Below are 22,101 nucleotides of genomic sequence, written 5' to 3'. Positions count from 1 at the left end.
TTCATGAAGTGTGTGTGTGTGTGTGTGTGGTAGAGGGGAGAAGAGCTAGTGCATGCTTAGTTATGGCAATACTCTCTCTCCCACACCATCTCCAGTGAAAATAACTTCTGTAGCCCAACGACAATGCCCTGTTCTGGAGCTTTCTGGAAGGCCCTGAGCAACTCTCCCACTGAAGCTATAATTCTACCTTCTGTCCTTGATTGCTTGGCAGAAAATAATATGTTTGTAATCAATTTAATTTTTCATTTTCCCACACTGAGCCTTGAAAACAAACTATGTACTTATGTGGGAAACTGGAAAAGACATTTCGCCTCAAGTGAAAACTTGAACATCCTTAGACAAACAAACTGAGAAGAGTCACTCCTTATGTTTGCATTGGATATTGGCCTTTGCCAAGCCCAGTCTACTCCTCTCCAACCTCTGCCTTCAAGGAGAACTCAATGAGGGTAGAACAATTCAGGGTCAGCGTCAAGAAGAGTGCTTATGGAGGGAGGTGGATGGAACAGTCAGGTATTCTGGATGCTTCACTTAATCTACAGAATTACATATGCAAACATCAATGGGATTCTGACCTGGACCAAAAAGAGGCACAGGGATGTGTCAGATTTACAAGTTTGGATGCTTTATTACCTAAAGTCAAAGGGGAAGATACAAAAGCTGTTTAATTTACCAAGCAAGTGCAGCACGCCTATGGAAAGCTTTGGCCCTTTTTGCTAAGCTGTCAGATATTCGAGGCAGCTGGCCAGACGGCTGTGTTTTAAATCCAGGCTTAACATTTTCGAGGCTGTTGAATAATGTAGATCCTTTTCAGTGGAACAACCTTTTCCAGAGCAGGTGTGGGTTTTTGATGCGCCATGTGCACTGTTGCTGGAAATTTATGGTTGAGCTAAAGGTGAGAAGGGAAGAAAAAATAGGCATATTGGATCTTCTTGGTCATGAAATATTAAACTAGTAGAAAGTGATATCGTTGATCAAGGGAATCTCACAATTTTGTTTATTTATTTGATAATATCTCTTTTTTTTCCATACTATTTCTAGCCCTAAACCCATGGGAGTATGTTTTAACCTGGGTCTTCTCTCATTTACTGTCCTTAATTTTAAAAAATTCCAATTGACATTTTAAAAAGTAGGAATGGTTAATTATGCCTGCATCAGTTCTCTGTGGTGTTAGCAATTATTCTGGCACTAGTATGCATCTATGAATCACTGAATTCTAAGAAGGCTACAGGGACATTGGAGAAGGTCCAGAGTGGGGACGAAAAACTCCTCAATTGTCAAAAGAAAGAAAGAACCTCTGAAAGAAGTTAAGAAGAGTTAGGGTTATTTATTAGGTCTAAGTATGTACATTTGTTATTTTTTAAGGTAAAAAATGATGTGATATTGGCCATTCCATATGGTTCAATCTAAATAGCCCAGTGAAGAGAAGGCTGAGGGATGGCCTACTAGCCTCAGGGAACAAAAGTTCTGATTAGTCTTCTCCACAGAAGACATCTATGAGTAAATAAGCTTAAATAGGCTTATTAACACAGGCTGAGACTTTCTGACAATAAGAGACATTTCATATGCAACCCAGAAACCTTGTGGAATTTACATTAATGATAACTTAAGATAGAAAGCATGCCCAATGCTGCTGACCACTTCAGACATGGTTTTCCTAGGAGGAGAATTTGGACACAGTGACCTTTTGGGTCCATGCTAGTTCTTGGTTTCCAAGCCCATCAATATGTAAAAGTACCTAAAGAAACCTCCCTTGGCCAGCAAGGAAGGAATGCCTCAGCTCAGTAGGAATTTAACTTATCACTATTGAACTTAGATGCCCTTGCCTTGGCACTCAAATTAAATAAAAGGGGAGATAAACTGTTCATGACCCTAGCCATCACACTGTTCATGGTTTGTTTGGGCTCTTCTAAGCCAGGGAAAACATATGTGCCTTACATCTCTTCTCAAATGTCTCTGCCCAGGCCCTAGGCACTCAGCAGTCCCTTTCATATGAAACGTGACTCCAAAAAGTCCTTTCTTCTTGGTTTTAAAGAATTAAACACACTGGAAGAAAATACACTGAAGTGTTAGCAATGGTTACCTCTGGGGGATAGAATTATGGGCAATGCCTAGTCTTTTTCTTCACTTTATTTATCAGTACTAATTTTTTTTTCTTTTACAATGAGCAGGTACAAGTTATACAAAAATTAAGCCCAAGGATTATCTCTGCCAACATTCTAGCAGAATGGAAACAAAACACAATTGAGATATTGATCATAAATGTTGCATTAGAGTCTAAAAGAGACCTGATGACTTTTTTTTTTTGTCAGGTCAGTTATTATCAGACCATATGACATGCATTTTACAATGTGTTAAGGGCAGAATGTTTTGTTTTGCTTTGGTTTTCTTTCAACATTAGATCCAGAAGGAAATTTAAGAGGTCACTGACTTCAGTAGTTTACTTCCAGACTGTGTGTCTTTAGTCTCAACTAAAATAGATCAATTATTTCAGGTTAGCTTTAAATCATATTGAGAGATTGCAGGTAGGAAGAAAAATGTGACAAGTCAGTTAAGGTAAAAGTGGGTGAGAAGGCAAACAAACAAAAAAACTCTGATATAACAGAAATTTGGGCAATCAGCCAAGGTAAGGGAGGGTAAGAGGATAAGTTGGGACTGGAACAAAGAAAGCCACATGTTGATTGTTGTTCTTAAGTGTGAAAGAGATGATGGGTGGAGGTAGGAAAAGAAAAAGGAAAGGCAGCCGGGCTCGGTGGCTCACGCCTGCAATCCCAGCACTTTGGGAGGCCAAGGCGGGCGGATCATGAGGTCAGGCGATCGAGACCATCCTGGCTAACACGGTGAAACCCCATCTCTACTAAAAATATGAAAAATTAGCTGGGCATGGTGGTGAGCGCCTGTAGTCCCAGCTACTCTGGAGGCTGAGGCAGGAGAATGGCATGAACCCAGGAGGCGGAGGTTGCGGTGAGCCAAGATCGGGTCACTGCACTCCAGCCTGGGCGACAGAGCAAGATTCCGTCTCAAAAAAAAAAAAAAGAAAAAAAAAGAAAAAAGAAAAAGGAGAGGAGAGTAGTGTTAGAATAAGTGATAGAAGATATTTGCTGCTTAGTTGGGCACTAATTTGTTATTTGATCACCTCCAGGGTGATCTCCACAATTTAGAGGCTACATCGTTTGGGCATCTAAAAACAATTGTGCTAAGATATACAAAACATAAAACTTGCCATTTTAACCATTTTAAAGTGTGTGTACAGTTAGTCCAGTGGTGCTAAATACATTCACATTATTGCACAGCTATCAACACCATCCACCTCCAGAACTTTTTCATCATCCTAAACTGAGACTCGGTACCAATTAAACAGTAATTCTCCATTCCCTCCTCCTCCAAGCCCCTGGCAACCACCATTCTACTTTCTATAACTATGAATCTGACTACTTTGGGTACCTCCCATAGGTAGAATCATTCAATATTTGTCCTTTTGTGTCTGGCTTATTTCACTTAGCATAATGTCTTCAAGGTCCATCCATGTTACTGTATGTGTCAAGATTTCCTTCTTTTCTAAGGTTAAATAATATTCCATTGTATATATATATACCACGTTTTTTCTATCCATTCATCCATTGATGAATACTTGGTTAGGATCTCTTCATCTTTTGGCTATTGTGAATGATGCAGCTATGAACATTGGTGTACAAATATCTGTTCTGAGTCCCTACTTTCAATTCTTCCAATATATGGGAAGATTATATTGGAAGAAGTGGAATTGCTGGATCATACAGCAATTCTCTCTCTTTCTCTTTGTTTTTTTTTTTTTTTTTTTTGAGTTGAGGTTTTGCTCTGTCACCCAGACTGGAGTGTAGGGGTGTGATCTCTGCTCCCTGCAACATTGAACTCCCGGGCTCAAGTGGTCCTCTTGCCTCAGCCTCCTGAGTAACTGGGACCTCAGGCATGTGCCACCATGCTGGGCTAATTTTTTATATTTTTAGTAGACACAAGGTCTTTCTATGTTGCCCAGGCTGGTCTCGAACTCCTGAGCTCAAGCAATTCTCCTGCCTTGGCCTCCCAAAGTGCTAGGATTCCAGTTATGAGCCACCGCGTCCAGCCTGATATGGGAATTCTATATTTATTTTTTGAGGAACCACTGTATTGTTTTCCACAGCAGCTGGATCATTTTACATTCCCACCAGCAATACAGAAGTGTTAAGGGTTACATTTTAACTGAGGCATTCAACCGAAGTTCTAAAAGCACTGCTCAACTACTTCTCAGAAGAGGAATGCCACAGATCAGAATATTTGGGAAACAAAGTCAGCCCCTGTGGCCCAATGGCCATCTGAACTGATCTGGAAAGTTTGAGAGAAGAAAAGAAAATCAACAGGATTGAGAAAAAAGTAGGAATAATTCTGGCAAAGATAATAGAGAAACCGCCCATAATTGTTAAGCTACAAGTGTACAGCTTTTGGGGTGCCCAGAGCAGGGTTTCATAGCAACTTGAAAATATGATAACAGGAAAGTCAAGTTCTCCTTCTCATCTCCCTACCTGCCTCAGTCAGGGGCATCCTGACTTGGGGCTATGGGTGGAGAGTCTATAAAGGATCTTCCATCAGAATTGATGAAACTGTCGGTAAAATGGTCAGCTCCTAAATGTACTAATTCGTTGTGGTGGATTTTATATCAATGGAGATAGGAAAAGTTTATTTTCAAGTCTAAACTACAAATAAGTAGAAACAGCTTTCCAGAGTATAAGCTACAGCCAGCTGTGTTTTAGTCTGACATTTTAACTTCGGGGAAGCTGTGGAATTTTCATCATTAGTCTTTGTAAAATGATAGTATTTGTAGAATGAAAGGTGCTTCTTGTCTCATTCATTAGGGTAAGAGAATCTAGGGTAACCCCACGAGAGAAAGAATTCAAAGCCAGTATATGTACAAGGATCCTGCCTTGCTGTGGCTCCATTACAGGGGCAACATATTGAACTTAGAAAGTGGATCAATAGAAACTTCCACATTGAGAATTTACCTTCATCTTGGGTAGCTGCGACCTCAGAACCTATATTTTTCATTTCAGAGAAAAAGCAAAAGAAGTGTGATAGAGGTCTTTATGACTAGAGAGCCCTGAAATTCTAGATGCAAGAAAATCAGCTGCAGGTTTTGTTTTAGAGCCTGAAGTTGGGTAGTATTAGCAGACTGGCAGCACTTTCATTCATCTTTCCAGGGTGTTAACTTCCAACTCGAATATTGGCACTTAAATTTCCACACCCTGTTAAGCAAACTGCTTAAAACAAAACATTCAGCTCTCGTCAATGAAATTCAAGGATACTCCTACAGTGATATTAATCTACAGAACAAGAGAAGCCTTTTAAAATTTGCGATGCGTTTGATAGTTTTCTCTCCCCCAGGATCCCATTTCACATACATCTCACTGGCTTTGGCAGTGGTGACCCAAAGTCTGGCAGCTTGAGAAAAGTAGCCCCAACTTTAACCAGGCTTCAGCATTTCCCCCTCTACACCATAACGCAACCCCATTATGGATGTTTTAACTGGATACTTTTATGTTCTGAGAAGTTTCACAACTATTGCCAAATTTATTGCCATGACTGTCCAGAGGATTAATATATTTGGCAGTATCATTCTTGTTCACTCCCTGCCTTAAAATAATTATTTAAAAGTAAATGAACGAGCACAAATCCCAGAGGAGTTACGTGACATCTAAAAGGTCAAATAACTTCTAAGTAGTGGGTGGAACTTGATCTAAGACCAGGTCTCCCAGATTTCTAGCCTAAAGAGCTTTTGGGCTACACAGCCTGTTTTCTGCAGGAATACCATGTCATGTGTTCTGCCACTGGGCAACATGAATTCTCTTATTGAGGGCTTCAAGAGGTGGGGAAGGCTGGCTGGAGAGTGAGGAGGAAAGCAGAAATGAGGTAGGGTGGGAGAAAGCAGGCTGTGTGGAGGGGAGAGGTGGGGAAATACTGTGGAGGTAGATTCTAGGCTGCTTCCCACTTTGATTTACACAATTCCAGCCCTTCGGGGACTATTTTTCAATCTCCAAAATCTTAAACCCCATGTTGATTTTGAAGTAGGAATTCAGAGATGAGTAGCATACAGAGAGAATTTTCCTGCCATGATTGAATGGTTGATGAGTTCCTATGGAGAGGAGTTTCTTTAGAGACTTAATTTCTTAAAATAAGTATGAGAAATAACATGGGTTCTTGGGACTAGACATGAGTGTAACTGAGGGCATGAATGCATGTTAATAAATGCAGAGGATGTGACTCTCAATTCTGCCACTGCATTTATTCTGACCAACTGTATATTGTTAGGTCTCTGTGGCAATACATACCGTGAGGAGAATCATTGTAGTGCAGGAAAAATGTATTAAAAGATACCTGTATGTCTGTATCTTTTATATATCGATTCATATATTTTTTGAATCACCCTGTATAGTTTATGCAGCATGGCTACTCAGTTTTAAAAATCAAAGTATTTACCTACAGTAAAATTTACCCTTTTTCATGTGCTGCTTTATGAGTCTTGACAAGTACATGCAGTTTGTGACTACAACCACAATCAAGATGAGTAACCATCCCATCATTCCCCCAAATTTCCTCTGGTCATTTGTAATCAACTCCTCCTACTCAGTCCCACACAACTGCTGATCTTGGTAGATCTAGTGGTCAGCAGGTGTCAACCCCAGGTTGACCTTTATTGTGAAATCTTACTAGGTTTCAGGTTGAATGATGGATTCGGTGAGATTTTTCTTAGCTATATGAAAACACATGGATTCTACCAATGTTCGTTTTTGAGATAGTCCCTTACGGTAATCTTGGAGCTTATTTTTGTTGCTGGTGCCTTACGCTTTACCTGGGATTCCAAGTGAAGGCAGGATGCAGGCCTGGGAACAGAAGATATCACTTGCTGAGGGCTAAGTATCCTAGCACTGTGCATGTATTATGTAACTTCATTTTACTCTCAACATGTCCCTATGAAGTAGATACTGGTACTCACACTCCCATTTACAGATAAGGAAAGAGGAGCACAAAAAAGTGAAGAAACCTGCCCCAGGACAAAAAGCTAGTAAGAGACACAGCCAGCACAGGAACCCGGCAGCCTATGGCTGATGCCAGGACCTGCTGTCCTAACCAGTAACCCGTGCAATCTTAGCCACAGTCCTACTCCACTAAACACTGAGCTGAGCACAAAGGTATATTTTAAAAAATAGGTATAGTTTCTGTTAAAAATGTTTCTTTTCTTTTCTTTTTTTTTTTTTTTTTGAGATGGAGTCTCGCTCTGTCACCCAGGCTGGAGTACAGTGGCATGATCTCGGCTCACTGCAACCTCCACCTCCCGGGTTCAAGCAATTCTCCTGCCTCAGCCTCCTGAGTAGCTGGGACTACAGGTACCTGCCACCACGCCAGGCTAATTTTTGTATTTTCAGTAGAGATGGAGTTTCACCATATTGGCCAGGCTGGTCTTGAATTCCTGACTTGTGATCCTCCCACATCAGCCTCGCAAAGTGCTGGGATTACAGGCGTGAGCCACTGTGCCCGGCCTGTTAAAAATATTTCTAACAGCACACCATCTCAATGTTCTTTTATGGTTTCCAAATACAACTGATTATTTTTGTTAAGTATTGTTACTTAGGGAAGAGATTATTCTTTCTACCTTTGAAATAAAGAGGTGATATGTCAAAGACATAAGCATATCACATGTCTATAAGAACAGAACGTAAACTCTGGCATCATACCTAATACACAGCATGACCAACCTTTATTGACCATTCCTTTTCAATACTTTATTTCGAGTTAACAAATATTTTAGGGGAACATGTCTATTCTATCCATTTCCACTTACAACTGTGAGCATTCCCTTGCCCTAAGGAAGTGGTGTTTAGTGGGCGGGAGCAAGAGAATATAATATGTGTGAGCAGGCAGCTTATGTTACAGGGTGTCATGCACCAGCCCTGCCTCTGAAGCCAGGAAGGCAGAGAGTCACTTATGACTTCACCCTAAATCGACCTGAGTGGAGAACCAAGGCTCCCATGTGAGAAGGCTCTGTAGCTATGGCTCATCATCAAGATCTTACCTTGTACAATCTGCCCTGTAACATCATGGACTTTAGATATACTGTCTTATTTCACTGTCATAAAAACCAATACTACTAACCCTAACAGAGTGCAAAGAGGTTACTCTGTGCTGAGACTCTTCCAAGACCTTCATGTATGTGAGCTCATTGTCTCCACGTAACAACCCTATAAGCTGTGTGCTCTTCCTTACCTCCATTATACACACATGTAACTGAACCACAGGATAAATAACTTGCTCAAGGCCATACAGATGGTGATGAAGCCAGTGCCAAATGGGGGGCCCAGAGGCCAGCTGCACTAATCTTTTTCAAAGGCTGAGCTGGTGGTCCTCAGGCATCTGATTTTGGCTGCAACAGCAAGTCTTCCTTCTACAGAGGATACTTTGTCCGACGCCTTCCATAAACATGGCAGTAGCAGAAGGAGTGGCTCTATATTACCTTGACTGTAATGTACCTGCCTACTAGACATAGAATAAGGGCCCTCACTCAGCTCACCTACAAAATTTGAAAACAAACTTTTCAATCCAGAAAACCAAACCACTGTCTACTTGGTAAGAGTTTTCTGAGTTTCTAGAACTACCTAGAAGGAATTCAGGACATATGGCCGGGTGAGGTGGCTCACACCTGTAATCTCAGCACTTTGGGAGGTCGAGGTGGCCGGATGGCCTGAGGTCAGGGGTTCGAGATCAGCCTAGCCAACATGGTGAAATCCTGTCTCTATTAAAATACAAAATTAACTGGGGGTGGTGGTACATGCCTGTAATCCCAGCTACTCGGGAGGCTGAGGCAGGAGAACCACTTGAACCCAGGAGGTGGAGGTTGCAGTGAGCTGAGATCGCGCCATTGCATTCCAGCCTGGGCAAAAAGAGCGAAACTCTGTCTCAAAGAAAAAAAAAAAAGAAGGAATTCAGAATATAGAAATAAAATAGTCCTGGTCAACTACCTTTATAAGCAGACTTCACTGGGTAAACCCAGCTGGTGCCCAGCCTTCCTCCAACCCTAGACCATGCAGCCTTCTACCACCCACCCTCTCCTCAAATCAATATCTCCTTATAGGAACGCAGGGGCAGGGAGGAAGGTCAAAAACCGCTGAATCCCCACTCCACAGGCTGCCTTTTATAAAAACATGCCAATGTTTCCAAGAAATATTTGGGATGGCAAAGTACCATTCTGCAAACTCAGCATCATGATTCCCACTTTCTTATCTTATTTTTGAAATGATTTATTAAATGGACACTTTAGGAATTTGAGAGAAGCAGCTTCTCCCACTCAAATCACTTTGTGTTCCTCTGACAGAGAACAAATTCTTTCACAAGGACATCAAACCTCTGGGTTGGAAAAAACCTCAGTGGTCATCCGCTCATTCACCCATGCAGCCGGATCCACTGGGCAGATTGACTTGGAGCGCTATGTGATTTGCCCACGGCTCACCTTCTCCAGTGCGTCATTCAGGGCATCCAGTGTCTGTATTTTGGCAACATTTGCAATGGCACTGTGAAGATGAAAAGAAACTTTGAACAGGACTTAAAAAATTTTCCCACTGAAAAGGCCACATGATTTATAGAGGGTTGTCTCTTCAGCCTTTTATGCTTTCACTTTGCTTAGGAACATCTAGAAGACACAGATTTTGCCTCTGTGTACCTATGTGCTACACACAACAAGCTTTGCAGGCCAAATTATTATTATTATTATTATTATTTTTTTTTTCTGAGACACAGTTTCGCTCTTGTTGCCCAAGCTGGAGTGCAATGGTATGATCTCGGCTCACTGCAACCTCTGCCTCCTGGGTTCAAGCGATTCTCCTGCCTCAGCCTCCCAAGTAGCTGGGATTACAGGCATGCACCACCATGCCTGGCTAATTTTTTGTATTTTTAGTAGAAACGGGGTTTCACCATGTTAGCCAGGCTGATCTTGAACTCCTAACCTCAGGTGATCCACTCGCCTCAGCTTCCCAAAGTGCTGGGATTACAGGCGTGAGCCACTGTGCCTAGCCATTTTTTTTTTACCTTTTTATTGAAATATGATATACATACAGAAACATGCACATGCTATAAGCATATAGATTGAATAAAATTGAAACCACTAGTCAAACCAGCTGCCCCTAAGGATAACTGCTATCCTCATTTATAGCCCCAAAGACTAGTTTTGACTGTTTTTGTGCTTCATAAAATGAACCGTCTACAGCTTGTACTCTTTTGCATCTGGCTTCTTTCTCTCAGGCCAAGTTATTTTGTAGGAGAGTTTCAATCAGGGCCAAATCTACAGTACAATGTCTTGAAGAAACTCTGCACTTGGCATATTTTTTTTTTCTGGATGGTTTGTGTTGGTTTGTAGAAGCTATTAGGAAGTGGACATGGATTGATGATGTTTGGAAAATTCTGGTCTAGAGCATATTTTTAAAAAGCTATTCTCTAAGATGACATACAAAGGAGTGTTTGTCCATGAAAACAAGGCTTTCCTATCCTGTGCACATGCCCTGCTAGGAGATGTAAATAGCAGAGGGGGATATATGTGGAGCTAATGATATTTAAGCCTAGGGTCTCCTGCCACAGTGGCTCCTCCCAAGGCCCTGGGAGGGGCCCTACCCATTTCATATCGGTCATTTTTGGTTATTTTTCTTTTAAAATGGCCCTGAAAGTCCATAAGATTCAAGCTCCGCATAACCTGTTTCTGTCCCTGGTACTTAGGGCAAGAGCTATCTTTTGCTGTTTAAGTTCTGTAAAAGTCCAATTCCTGTCATTTAACGACTATTAGAAAACAATTGAGTTTTTAAAGAAGATTCCAATCACCATCTTATTACTCTCTAGCCAACTCCCCTGCCTGCATTGTTCAGTGGATGTTAGAATTAATAGTAAGTCCCATTTTTCTGAGATGCAGAGAAATGAATGACCTGTCCTTTGGCTGTCCACTAGTAAGTCATTTCCAAGATAAGACGCTTTAGTTCCTGAGCCCCTGGCTCAGGCAGGTTAACTAATGTCACAATAAGCAGGGCACATGCTTGACTCAGGTTTTAGATACAGAATGAATAGGTCTCAAAGTTAATCAGCTTGCAATTCAATCGCAGTCTGATATCATTTACAGAATGCATTCACTATTCTAGGAACTGTCCTAGATGCTGGGTCAGAAGACAAATAACGTGTGACCTCCACTCTTGAGGACGCACAGCTTCCCTTTTGTCATGTGATGGTTAGTTTCTGATATCAGAAATAACAAATGACTTGCTGCTAATGGAGCGAATCAGTATTTCATTCTAAAGTGGAGGGAGGCAAATCCTCAAAAAATGTCTTCCCAGAAATTAGGAAGCAATCTTTAAAAGTGATTTAAAAATAATTTTATAGAAAAGAGTCAAAGAAGTGCATTGTCTATTTCCATTCTCTTTCTGATATGGTTTAACTCTTATGGAGGTGCCTGGAGCATCCTCTACTCAGATCCTTTTGAATTACTCATCAACTGATCTGTGGAAACCATTTCAAAATTAATAGTCTCTGAAGCACTCCTCAGAAAGAAACAGTTCTGCGTGTTTCTTGTTTTTTGAAATGCTCTGGTTTTCCTTACCCAAGGCCTAGACTGGTTGGGCCATTTGCTTACCTGATCCAGCCCACAGCTCTCTGCTGAGTTCTGAGAATAGGGCAGGCGTCAATGTTATGGTGGAAGGAGCAGCGGGGAGGCTGCTCGGTACCTATGTGCTTTCTGGCTATGCCAAATACAGTGGCCATTACTTTCTAAATAATTCAGTGATGGGTTTAAAACAAAAAAGACATTTATTTTTAATTCAGGACATTTACTTCAGCAGACAGCATATTATGAAAACAGAGCCAGCCTAGGAACAATATTTTAAAGGCTGATCTGAAAATAGGATAAAAGGATGGGTGTCAGGTTTGGATGCATGTAGGACTGTGCCTATTAAGTGCAAGGCTGCTGGGCTGGATGCAGACAGGAGGAGAATGGGTGGGAGTCGTGATGGGAGCCCTCTCAGAGGGATCCCTCCAGAGGGTAGCCACCTACCTTTCCCCACCCCTCACCCTAAGTCACCACGGATCACGCCCTACCCCTCCTGCACCCTTCTCTGGCTGCCTCCAAAGGCATAGGGAGCCTTGGTTTATTCTAAAATAACTCCTGGAGGCAGAGTCACTCAAAACTCCTCAAGGCGATGGAGAAAAATTAAGAGTCCCTACCTTGTTTTCTCGAATCCTGTTTTTTTTGTATGTCTTTCCAAGATGCCAATTTCTTGTTTTTTGGAAATTCTCATTCCTCCAGCTTTTACTACAAACAGATAAAAATCAGCATGGAAGTTAGAACAGTGAGAGAAGGCTTGCTTTGTTATTAAAGGTATGACTTTAGATTTGAAAATAATTTTTGAACTTATTTTTTAAAGATCTAAACGTTTGTATAAAACAACACAATAAAAAATATATACATTTTATTGGCAAACCAGGTGTGGGTGGAGGAAGGGCTGAGAGCTACTTGTTTATGCTCAGAGAAGTGGAACCAAGACTGAAAAAGCAGAGGTTACACCTTAGATTTGGGGAGGAGAATAACAACATACTCCCTTAGGCATTTCACTGAAAAACATTTTTTCTTATTATCAAACCAATTACATTCCCCACAATAGCAACCGACAATTACAACATGACCCTCTGTTTTCCCACCAGATTAAAGTTGTGCGTGGCTTGCATTTTTTTTTCCAACCAAAGCTTTCAAAAGCCAGATTCTGAGAGATGAGCCAAAAGTCAGGGCACACAGTGATAAAAGGCATTTAATTCAACAGAGATGGTTCTGATTCTACCAGATACCCACCTTCCATCCAGACCCCAAAACTCCGGTGTTGGCCAAGCTCAGATGTTCTAATGAGTAATTAAACTGCATTAATAATCCTGCCATTCAAGTGATCAATTAGTGTTAATTAGGCTACAGATGACCTAACAGCAATTCAAGTGTTTAACAATGTCAGATGAAATCAACTTTTGAAAAGGAACAACCCATTTCAAGATAGCAAGTCAAAGCAAATGCTTTTTTTCTGTTCCCAGGAAATTTGCACATCTAAAATCTGACAAGCTCAGATGAGAAAAAGCTAAATGGACATTGATTTGTTTGAACCTGTTAATTCTTTTTATGAAAATGCCAGATTGGTGATTTTCTAAAACTGCGGTCCAATAAAGTGAAAAATAAAGAAAATGTATTCTATTTTTCTGTGCCCTTGTGAACTGACTTCATCATTGTTCTTTACAATTATTACTTAATTTATTGTCTTGGTTATCTTATCTGCATAAGGCCCAAAATTCAAAAGCCATAAAAAGGTCTGCAGTCTCCCTCCTACAATGATTTTCCAACTTCCTAGATTATCTCCCAAGATACTGCTAATGTTATAAGCTTCCTGTGTCTTCATCCACAGTTATTCTACACATACACTCAGGTTTTATTTTTTATAAAATGGTAGCCTAAGGTACACATTGCTCTACATCTTGTTTATTTTCTTCACTTAATCACATATTTTAGAGAAAGTTCCAAATCTATATTTACATCTACATTTATATCTCTATATATCATTTGTGTGTTTTTCTTTTTAACATCTGCTTTAACATTTTATTGTATGAACATCCTGTGTTTACTTAACCAGTTCCCTAATGTTGGACATTTCACGTGTTTCTAATCTACTGCTATCACAAACAATGCTGCAATGAATATCCTTTTGTTACCAGAAAGAGGTGTCTTGATCCAGAATCCAAAAAAGGGTTCTTGGATCTTGCACAGGAAGAAATTCAAGGCGAGGCACAGAGCTCAGTGAAATAAGCAAGTTTATTAGAAACGACTCCATTACAGAGTAGGGTGTCCTCAGAAAGTGAGTGCACAAACACACTGTTTTTCAGTTTTTCTTATATAGGGGTCTTGTCTATGTAAAGACTAAACTGTGACTACATGCAGGTGAGCAGACAACATGACAAGATTTATTATTCTACTGATGTAAAGAAAACCATCCTTGACGATTTGGTGTGTGAGTACATCAAAGCATAACTGTTACTATCTTGAAAGCATTATCATTATGGGTATTGGCACATCTGGACTTTCTGTGGTTGTAAGAGTTTGTTCTTGCAGGCATTACCAAGCTGCTTCCTCAGCTGTAAACATCTTAGCATCATGCGGTTGTGACTAGCAAGGAATGTGCCTCGCTCATTCTAAGATGGAGGTGATTTTCAAATGATGTCACTCTGGCTCTTTTAGGTTCTTGCTCTCCTAACAGTTTTAGATACATAATTTTGCACAAATACAAGCATACCTGTGGGGGAAATTCCTAAAAGTGATCTTGTTAGTTCTTAAGAGTGTGCGTGTTTGGAATTTTGTTAAATCTTGCCAAATTGCCCTTAGCAGAGGTTGCACCAGTTTAGAATCTCACCAGCCACGATGACAGTTGTTGTTCCTCCATACCCCTGTTAACAATGCGAGCTACAAAGTGTTTGGTTTTGTCAGCCAGTAAGTTACAAAATAGACAAAGGTATCTCACTGTTTTAATTCTCATTTCTCATGTTGTATTAAAGGTTGAGCTTGGTTCTGTGTTTTAGAAGCCATTTGCATTTCCTTTTCTGTAAGCTGTTCAAATCTTTTGTCCTTTTCAATTGGATTGCTAGTCTTTTTCCTATCTTTTTCTTACCGATTTATAGGAGCTCTTTTTCCATGAGATACATTGCAAATATAAAATATTATATTGTACCGGTTACTGCTTTTTGACTTTATTGATGTTTTTGCCAGTCAGAAATTTGCTGTTTTTATGTGACCTTGTCAATCTCTTATGGGTTTTGTATCACTAAGATCTGTGGTTTTACTATTCAACTATTCCTGCATTCATGGAATAAACTCCATTTGGTCATTTGAATTACCAAGTTTAAAAAATATTGATTTTTGTATATAAGCCTCAGAAAATGCTATCTTTATACATTATCTGCTTTAAATTATATATATATACACACATTCTTTATATACATAAATTATTTATACACACGCATATGGCATACAAAGTAATCAGCAACAAAAATGAAATTATATGGAAACATTTCTGAATAGCCATGGAATACAGGTGAAATAAATCAAGGGATGGGCTTTTTCCCAAAGAATGTTTGAGGCGTGTGTGCCTCTGTATGGGAGATGGTGTCTGCTCATAGCACTGTTGCTTAATGCTAAGAAGAATCAAATAAGAGCTCTGGGGCCTTTGATACACCTCTCAACAGTATTTTTCATTCTCCTTATGACAAGTGCCTTTCATATATAGTGTGCTGTAATTATTTTCTTGTTAATGTTCCTTTTGCTTTCCCTGATGCTATTATTCCTACACATTTTCTTCTACCTGGATTAATTATTATTACCAAATATAGAAGCAAAATTGTTTTAGTTAAAGATGAGAAGACCTGGCTGGGCACGATGGCTCACACCTGTAATCCCAGCACTTTGGGAGGCCGAGGCAGGTGGATCACCTGAGGTCAGGAGTTCAAGACCAGCCTGACCAACAGGGCGAAATCCCATCTCTACTAAAAATACAAAAATTAGCTAGGTGTGGTGGCGATTGCCGGTAGTCCCAGCCACTATTTGGGAGGCTGAGACAGGAGAATTGCTTGAACCTGGGAGGCAGAGGTTGCAGGGAGCTGAGATTGCACCACTGCACTCCAGCCTGGGTGACAGAGTGAGATTCTGTCTAAAAAAAAAAAAAAAAAGGAAAAGAAAAGAAGATCTTTGGAATGCTGAGTTCTGTACCACTCATTTGGAAGGACATTGACAATCTGGGAATCTTCAGAGGAGAGTGAACAGAGTGAAGGCAGACATGCTACATGAGGAACTAGGGAATCTAGTAAGATAACTCCTGAAAAAGCAAAGACTCGAGAGAACTTAGGGAGCCATCTTCAAAGATCTGAAGGGCTGTCATGAGGGCAGAGGAGCAGTTTACTGGTGAGGACATGTTATGTAGGGTTGGACAACTCTATTCCTCCTAAGCTCTGTGACTGTGAGTAGGACACTTAAAACTGCTCTCAGACTGTCTCCACGTCCTTCAATGGGGAATAATACTGACTATTGCTGTCAGAAAATAGAGGTGACATATGAACCTGGTGCATGGTAGGCACTTACTAATTACTAATTATTATTTATATTTATTTTATGTGGTTCCAGAGGTGAGAACGAAGACCAAAGACTAAGAGTTCCAGAAAGGTACAGTCTAGCTACTTGTAACAGCTTGTCTCATTCAACATGAAATAGATTGCCTAATACAATAACGAGTTTTTTGTACCTCAGTGTATTAAAGTGAAGGAAAGAAGTTCTTTTGTCATGAATACCTTAGGAGAACTTTGGGGAATTCAGTGGAAGTTGAACTAGATTATGTTTATTATAAAGTCCTTATTATAATTTCAACTCTTTTCATCTACCTCTAAAAAAGATCCATCACTTCTTTCTCTTTGGAAAGAACATAAGGCACTTAACAAAGAAATAAATGCCAAAAAAAATTTTTTTTTTTTTTTTTTTTTGAGACGGAGTCTCTCTCTGTCGCCAGGCTGGAGTGCCATGGAGTGACCTCGGCTCACTGAAACCTCTGCCTCCCAAGTTCAAGTGATTCTCCTGCCTCTGCCTCCCGATTAGCTGGGACTATAGGCGCCTGCCACCACACCCAGCTAAACCATAAACATGGGAGTTCCTCATCCTTAGGAACAATAAGATAGACATTTTAGGGGGAAGAAGAAAAAGTCCTCCCCATAAAGATTCCTACTTCCATCCAGCAGTCTTTAAATCCTCTCTGTCATAGGGCTGTAGGCTCTAACTCAGCAATTTTGGAAGCATAAGGGAAACACACATTGGATTTCCAGAACAGAGTTCTTGTTCTGGTAGCTGGTACCAAACTTGTTCTGGTAGCTGATCTTACTCGGTCATCTATGTACAGTAGAAAGAAGCAGAAGATAATATCCCTAGACTACAGATGGATACACTGATATAGATTTGGGCTCTGACTACATTGGGGTGACTGAACCAGGTGGAGTCAGTTTGTGGGAGGGTCATCTTAAAATCTCTGCTGGGAACACTGATCACAATGATCTCCTGGGGTCTAGACAAGCCATTATTTACAATGCAACACAATCAGATTCTTGCTCATTTTGCTTATACTAGATACCTCTGACTCAAGAGACCTTTCCAAAGTTTCACTGTATCCAAATCGATCCATTTAAGTTTGTAATCCTTTACGTAACTCCATGTTTGGGACTATCCTGCCTTTTGAACCTTTGCAGAAAGATCAATTGGAATTGGGCAAAGGAAAATATGAACTGATTTAACATTTTAACAGGATTTTGAGTACAAATATGTAAATTAAGACTTTCAGTCCTTTCAATAATGAAGATGAACTAGAGATAGACAATGTAAAATAGGGAGATGCTCTTTTAGATAATTTCACTAGAAACCTAAATTTAAGCAGGGAAAATGAAGCTTTGCTTTCCCATCTCTGCATGAGAATTATACTCTTGTGACTGCTTTTGTAGTTTATAAATTTTTAAAAATACATAATTTAGTTTAGAATTCTAAATAATAATTTTCCAGCTAAGATTTTCCAATCTTTTTCACAGTTTTCGGTAGAGAGTAGTGAAGATAAACATAAGCCTGCAAAAAAATTAGGCTTTTTCCTTCACAAATCCATGGACAATGTATGTGAAAAAGCTGAAAGGCACAAAGGTTTGTGCAAACTCTGCCTTGTGAATGAGAACATGTATTTGAAGGTTTAATGAAAAGTTTAGATGTTTGCAAAATGCTCACTTTGCATTCACAATGTATCAGGAAATTTTAGGCTGCCAATCAAGACCCCCAAAACCCTCATCAAGAGAAGGTTGTGGAGCAAACAGAAAAGGCTTTAGAGTAAGAGGGCTTTGACATGAGGTCAGCTTCATTTTCCAATTCCAGCTCCACTTCCCACTGGCTGTGTGGTTTTCGGCAAGTCCCTCAATCTCACTGAGTCTCTGTTTGCTCTTCCATGAAACATCACCCATCTGCAGGGCTGTTGCCACGTCTAGAAGTCTCTTTGCTGTGCCAGGTGCAGTCAGCATTGAGCGAATGGCAGCTGTTCTTGCAGTCCTCAAATCCCTGTCCCCTGGGCCGGAGGAGGTGAATCTCACAGCCTCTCTCTTCTAACTTCATGGTTCTGTCCTGTTCCAATGCCCCCAAGTTGACTTGAGCAGATGGAATTGAGAGATTCAAGCCTTTGGAGTGTGTGAGGGTTTTCAAATGACCGTGGTCCATATGCAGTTTATGGTTGTCCCCCATTTTCTGCATTAGTTTTACAATTGGTCATACTCCCCCTCCAACTTCCTTCTCTCTTTAATGAGTCAGAAAACATATTCTCTTTAGGGATTCAGTGGCAACACCTCTAATGGCTCTGATTCATTTGGCTTAGACCCAATTAAAAAGTGCAGGAAATATAGAAAAAGTCATGAACCACTGCTCTTCTTTCTATTCATCATATATCTGGCTTCCTGGGGTCACCCTCTACTCACACATTTTTGGTGCTGCTGTTCATATAATGGGGTTCTTCTGAAAGTGAGAGTGAGACAAATCAAGAAAGCAGAAAATTCCAAGTTCTGCTTACTGGAGCCCAGGCCACCTTGTGTTTTATGTAGTCTCACTTCACAGCATAAATGTATAACCAGGGCTATCAGAGATGCAATATATTATATTAATATACATTAAAGTGAAACCATTGACCGCTCCATAGATAGGTAGGAAAGAGATGCAGCTGGCTGACTTCTAAGTGATTTTTTTTTTTTTTTTCAGATGGGGTCTCACTCTTGTTGCCCAGGCTGGAGTGCAGTGGCGTGGTCTCGGCTCACCGCAACCTCTGCCTCCTGGGTTCAAGGGATTCTCCTGCCTCAGCCTCCCAAGTAGCTGGGATTACAGGCACGTGCCACCATGCCTGGCTAATTTTTGTATTTTTAGTAGAGATGGGGTTTCACCATGTTGGCCAGGCTGGTCTTGAACTCCTGACCTCCGGTGATCCACCCACCTCGGCCTCCCAAAGTGCTGGGATTACAGGCGTGAGCTACTGTGCCCAGCTGAGTGATTTCATTTTTAACTGTGATGGGATAGGCACATATTTTTTCCATTGCAGTTTCTTTCTGTTCTGACTACTGCAGTAGTGTCTAATGCCGCTCCAGCATCAGGATGTCTTGAAATTGGGGAGGATAATTTCTTTTGATAGTGATGTGTTCTACCGGGCCTGCATTTTAAGGGGGCTAACATTCAGGTGCCAGATACTTTACAGAGGTGATCTCTTTTAATCATTACAACAAACTTACTAGATAGATGTTATTTATTGCATCCTGTTTCAGAGATGAGGAAACTCAGGCTCGAAGATGTGAAATGAAGTTGAGGTTCAAACCCAAGTCTGTCTGATTCCAAAGGCTATGTATGTCCCACCCTCCCCACCGAATCATATCTTCTTCCCACTTTTAGGGATCTGTATTTTGCTTATAAAAATCAAGTGAAAAATTAATAGAATTTTGGCACTTGTTTTTGTTCCATAAATAAAATTTTGCACCACCACAAACAGATTCAGACTTAAAATTAGTGGCAAGACAGGCTGAAGGATGACACTTCTTTGTTCCCTTGTGCTCAGTGGGAAGGCAAAAGTCTGCCTTCATCTCCATTCTAATTATCCAAAACCTCTTATCTGTAGTGTCACAGTTCATAATAATTAATTGTCATGCCAGAGGCATTGTGACATGCTTGATGGAGTCATGGTGTGCTATGTACACAGAGTAATTAGCAATCATTAGTGGTGGGGACAGAAAGTTCCCGGTGGTTTCATTCGAACTTTCATTTGGTTAAGTTTATGAGTTTATGTCTGTGTTCTTTGTGCATAAATGTAGTTTAGCAAAACAGGTTTCATCTTAGCCATTTTATGAAGGGTTGGAGTGGAAACGACATAATGAGAATGGAGTTCTTTTTTCTTTTGTCTTTGTCTATGTAAGGAGCCTGTCTTCCAATGATTTGCATATATACTTCCTGACTATTAGCTAGCATAATTAACTTTAAATATAGGTAATGTTACATATTGCTAAATTTGATTACAAATATAAAACATCAGTAATCTACCAGAGGGGATCAGACCAAGATGTCTAGAGCTGGAAACTCAGAATAAGTAGTAAAATCTGGACTCTTTTTGGCCAGGCTACCGGCCGGAAAGCCACCAAAACAATGTTACATTTTGACTCTCTGCGAAGACGATACCCGCCATCACCCTCTGCAGCAAAGATTATTGAAATAACCTTGGCCTAGAGGTGCCAGAGAATTAGACAGTAAATATGTTTTTGTAAATGGAGAAAGGCAAGAACAAAGCAGTCAAGCTTTTGAGGTCTTTCTTCAGTAAAAAAGAAGGAAAGCAGTTGGAAGAATATAAAACTGACTAAAAATAGGCCTGTACACCTCAGCCAATCTATATGAACATATGGTTAAGTACAATAAAACTAATTTCCATATTCCAGAGAGTCAATATAGATAGCATAAATTAAAAAAAAAGACAACTATGGATGCTTTGCAAACACCTTGACAGCTACTTTTTCCAGTCAGCCTCCTCAAGTCCTGTGTCTTTATTTAAAAGTACTTCTCAGCTTGTTGACAGGTAAATACATCCCCAAAGCCTGAGGAGGGAGAAGGAAATGTGATTGTTGTCGTCTGTGCAGAAGCTGCTTTGCCTGGGTAGGAAGTCACATGATGCACAGGCATCTTGGGGAGACTGAGTCTTACAGCTGGAACCTCTAAAGAGAAAGGTTTCCATGGTAGCAAATCATCTTCCTGGTGTAGATGTGTCACTGCTAATCTACAGCCAGGGCCCCGAGAAAGGCATGCTGCCTCGAGGGAGGAAAGGTGCAACCTCTCTACCTATGCCTTTCCACTAGCCCCAAATCCATACACTCCCGTAGGTAATTAGGTTTTAACTCACTGGGGGTCTGACAAATCCCCGGGTGGCTTTACATACAAGCTAAGAAGGATCAAAGACATAAGAGGAAGTCAGGCTGCATGGAGTTAAAGTCATACTGGGTAGACAGAGAAGCTTCCGTCTGTTGGGGTGCTCCATGGAAGGCATTGGTGGAAGAGGGGAGCAGCAACAGCCTGCAGGACTGAGGGCAGGTGGCAGCCTACCTGCAGGAGGATGTCCCCCTTTCCGAGGGGAGAGCAGGTCTTGCACTTCATTTGCCATAGCGTGTGCCAGTGCCAGTGCCAATGCTGGTGCTCTGGAGGCCGAATGCCAGCTGTGGCTGCCCCACCACCGCACCGGCTTTATAAAGGCAGGGGGCAGGGCCCCTTAAGGGCATTGCTGAGCAGCAACAGGGCTTGTCATCCAGCTCTCCGGGAAACCTGCATCTCCTTGGCAAGTTTTCTCTTAGAAGAAGACTTTCTTCTTCCCTCCATCTGGGAAGGCAAGGTAGACGTCTGCAGGAGACAGGATATTCCTTTCTTTCTTTTTTTCTCACAGGAGGAAAGGGAGAGGGTGGAGTTCAGTGGAATTCTTTTTCTCTCCAACTGTTGATCCCTCAAGTGTGTATAGTGCACCTGCAATGTAACAGGCTTTTTTCATATTCTGGCATGACAAGGAGGCCAAGACAAGTTCTCTGCTTCAGGACATCTGTAGTCTTTCTAAAGAGACAGGTATAGAGCAAAGTCCTGTGCCTCTGTCCCAGTTTTTGCAATTATAAGCATTTATACTAAGAAAATAATTGGAAATGTATACAGAGATTTCTGCGCAAGGATGGGAATCATATGCTTCTTTTCTTTTTAAAATATTGATGGGAATCAAGATAAACATCTCCAAATACAGAGGGATAGTTAAGATGAATCAAGAAATCACTGTGAGAGTATACCTTACAATCATGTTTTCAAATAATACTTAATGATGTAGAAATATTAACGATAAGATAGTGAAAAAGTAGACAAGAAAGCAATCAATGCCAATTTTGTTAAAAAGGAAAAATACAACTTTAAGCTTAGCCATTATTGTAATTCCAGCGCCA

The 22,101-nt window shown here is 40.7% G+C and overlaps 1 protein-coding gene across 1 annotated transcript; it reads right to left on the bottom strand.

The window, feature by feature from the left end:
* Positions 1-600: 600 nt before the first annotated feature.
* DAPL1 (death associated protein like 1) lies at positions 601-21,370 on the bottom strand. The gene is made up of 4 exons (XM_001147594.6): positions 21,233-21,370; positions 12,253-12,340; positions 9,509-9,569; positions 601-886 (listed from the first exon to the last, which is right to left on the bottom strand). Exons 1-4 carry the CDS (start codon positions 21,288-21,290, stop codon positions 770-772), a joined length of 324 nt encoding a protein of 107 aa, XP_001147594.1. The 5' UTR covers positions 21,291-21,370; the 3' UTR covers positions 601-769.
* Between the last annotated feature and the right edge of the window lie 731 nt (positions 21,371-22,101).

Source organism: Pan troglodytes, chromosome 13 (assembly GCF_028858775.2).
Source record: "Pan troglodytes isolate AG18354 chromosome 13, NHGRI_mPanTro3-v2.0_pri, whole genome shotgun sequence".
In the NCBI taxonomy this organism is placed as follows: domain Eukaryota; kingdom Metazoa; phylum Chordata; class Mammalia; order Primates; family Hominidae; genus Pan; species Pan troglodytes.
The sequence above is the reverse complement of the archived record's forward strand: the minus strand, read 5'-3'. Positions and strand labels throughout refer to the sequence as shown.

Coding starts and splice junctions, on each gene's coding strand:
- DAPL1 (XM_001147594.6), bottom strand. CDS start 21,290: ATGGCAAATGAAGTGCAAGACCTGCTCTCCCCTCGGAAAGGGGGACAT. Junction 9,570..12,252: donor ACAGGATTCGAGAAAACAAG/GTAGGGACTCTT, acceptor TCATCTTCACAG/TGCCATTGCAAATGTTGCCA. Junction 887..9,508: donor TGAATGACGCACTGGAGAAG/GTGAGCCGTGGG, acceptor TCTCACCTTTAG/CTCAACCATAAATTTCCAGC.